The sequence below is a fragment of the Agelaius phoeniceus genome, chromosome 10, assembly GCF_051311805.1.
Source record: "Agelaius phoeniceus isolate bAgePho1 chromosome 10, bAgePho1.hap1, whole genome shotgun sequence".
Lineage (NCBI taxonomy): Eukaryota > Metazoa > Chordata > Aves > Passeriformes > Icteridae > Agelaius > Agelaius phoeniceus.
This window is the reverse complement of record NC_135274.1, coordinates 6,800,340-6,802,485: the sequence shown is the minus strand read 5'-3', so window position 1 is coordinate 6,802,485 and position 2,146 is coordinate 6,800,340. Positions and strand designations below refer to the sequence as shown.

The window sequence follows — 2,146 nt, the reverse complement described above, 5'->3', positions numbered from 1 at the left end:
TTTTTTCTTTTTTAACTTTGAAGAGCCTTTTTTTTTCTGACATGAAAAGCAATTTTACCTAGTAGTACGTGGTGGCAAAATATATATATATTTATATATAACACAGCTGATCTCGTTTTTCAATGTGCAAAAGGAAAAACAACGAGGAAAAAAAAATAAAATCAGAGTAAGACCGGGACTTCCCAAAGTCAAGTCCAAGTGACATGAGACCCTGGAGAACTCATAGACATTAAGAGAATAAATAAAAATCGAAACCGCCTCTCTCTTTTCCTTTTTTTTTTTTTTTTTTTTTTGTCTTTTTCTCTTTTCCTCCCCGCTTTGTCCCGAAAGGGCAGTTCAAGGTTCGCTTTTCTTTTCTGTTTTTAAACACATTTACAACTCTTACAAGTGCCGGGCTCCTATCTGCCCCCGCGATTGCAGATCCCCCCCGAGCCCGGGGCCAGCTCTCGTGGCGAGCTTTTAGGCGAGAGCATCTCCGAGGCAGCGTCCGCGTCTGTCCCGGCCCGGCGGCGGGCGGCAGAGTCCTGGTTCGGGTGGCCTTTTTTTGCTCCTGCAGCTTTTATGTACATGCACACACGGAGGAATCCCAGTTCCAGCTGCCGGCCGGGGCGGGGGGCACACGCACGCACACACACACGCGCCTGTGGGGGTGCGGGTGGGTCGGTGGGTGGGTGTTACATGGCAGTCGCGTGTGCTGAAGAATAGGGGTCTATCCCAGTCTTGGTCATGCCTGGGAATAATATGTAGGCAACTGGAGGTTGCAAACTGGAAGCCGACCAAGCGGTACAGTTACATGGCACGACATAGCCCGGGTTAGTTGGCGAGGGGTGAGTGTGGGTGTGTTGGCTCGGGCAGCTCAAGCTGCCGAACGCCCCGTTCTGGTATCCCAAGGTGGAGGCGTAGGGCAGGGTGCTGGTGGCTAAGGTGTGAGGAACCTCAGTCATCTTCTGAATGGCGCTGGAGCTGAACTGGCTGGGGTCAAGTAAGGAGTAAGGTGCTGAGGTGGGGGGCAGGAAAGCCCTGGCCTTCTCCGGGGAGCTCAGCAGCGAGTCAGTGGCCCCCACGGGAAGCCCGGCGGCCTTTAAGGGATCTGTTTCCCCGAGGTAAGGCAAAGGGAAGACATACCTGTCCTTTTTCAGCAGGTTCTTGGGCTTGCGCCGGGGCCGGTACTTGTAGTCGGGATGCTCCTTCATGTGCTGCGCCCGCAGCCGCTTGGCCTCGTCGATGTACGGGCGCTTCTCCGCCTCGGAGAGCAACTTCCACTCCGCGCCCAGCCGCTTGCTAATCTCCGAGTTGTGCATTTTGGGGTTCTCCTGGGCCATCTTGCGCCGTTGGCCGCGGGACCACACCATGAAGGCGTTCATGGGGCGCTTGATGTGGTCGCTGGGCTTGGACATGCTTCGGCCGGGCGGCTCTGCGGGCGGGCGGGCGGCTCTGCGGGGCGCGGCGCGGCGGCTGCGGGCGCCGGACGGCGGCGGCACGACGAGGAAGAGGAGGAGGAGGAGGAGGAGGAGGAACGGCGGGAGAAGGCCGGAGGAGCCGGAGGAGCGGCAGGAGCGGGCTCAGCTGATCATCACAGGTCCTCCGCCAAGGCCGTCCCCGGCGGGAGCCGTGCCGGGGCGGGGCGCGGAGCAGCGCGGAGCGGGGCGCGGAGCGGAGGCCCGCGGGGCCCGGCGGGCACTAGGCGGGCGGGGAGCCGCCGGGCGCAGCACCGGGCCGGCGGTGGGGACGCGGGGCGGTGCGGGGCAGTTCAAAGGCGCGGGGCTGCGGCGGGCAGGCTGACATAGCGGCAGGGCGGTCACAGTGCGGCCGGGCGCCCAATCAGCGCGGAGGGGGCCCGCTTAAAAAGAGAGGGAGAGAGGAAGGGCGAGAGGAAGAGGAGGGGAGGGGACAGAGGAGGGAGGAGGAGGAGGAAGGAAGGAGGGGACAGAAGGAACCCCCCCCCCCCGCACCCCCCCCGCCTTCTAACACGCGGATTAAAAGGAAAGCTTTTGTGAGTTGCTGCGCTAATAGCAGCTGTGGAGGAAGGGGGAAGGAGAAGGGGGTCGTCCCCATCTTCCTCATCCTCCCCCATCCCTGGGATGCGCGGAGCGGGGCCGGTCCCGGCGCCCTCCAGGCTCCGCCGCCGCCGCCGTCGGGGCTGCGA

The 2,146-nt window shown here is 61.4% G+C and overlaps 1 protein-coding gene across 1 annotated transcript; it reads right to left on the bottom strand.

The window, feature by feature from the left end:
- Positions 1-315: 315 nt before the first annotated feature.
- Positions 316-1,718, bottom strand: SOX14 (SRY-box transcription factor 14). The gene has a single exon (XM_077183613.1). It carries the CDS (start codon positions 1,395-1,397, stop codon positions 675-677), a length of 723 nt encoding a protein of 240 aa, XP_077039728.1. The 5' UTR covers positions 1,398-1,718; the 3' UTR covers positions 316-674.
- Between the last annotated feature and the right edge of the window lie 428 nt (positions 1,719-2,146).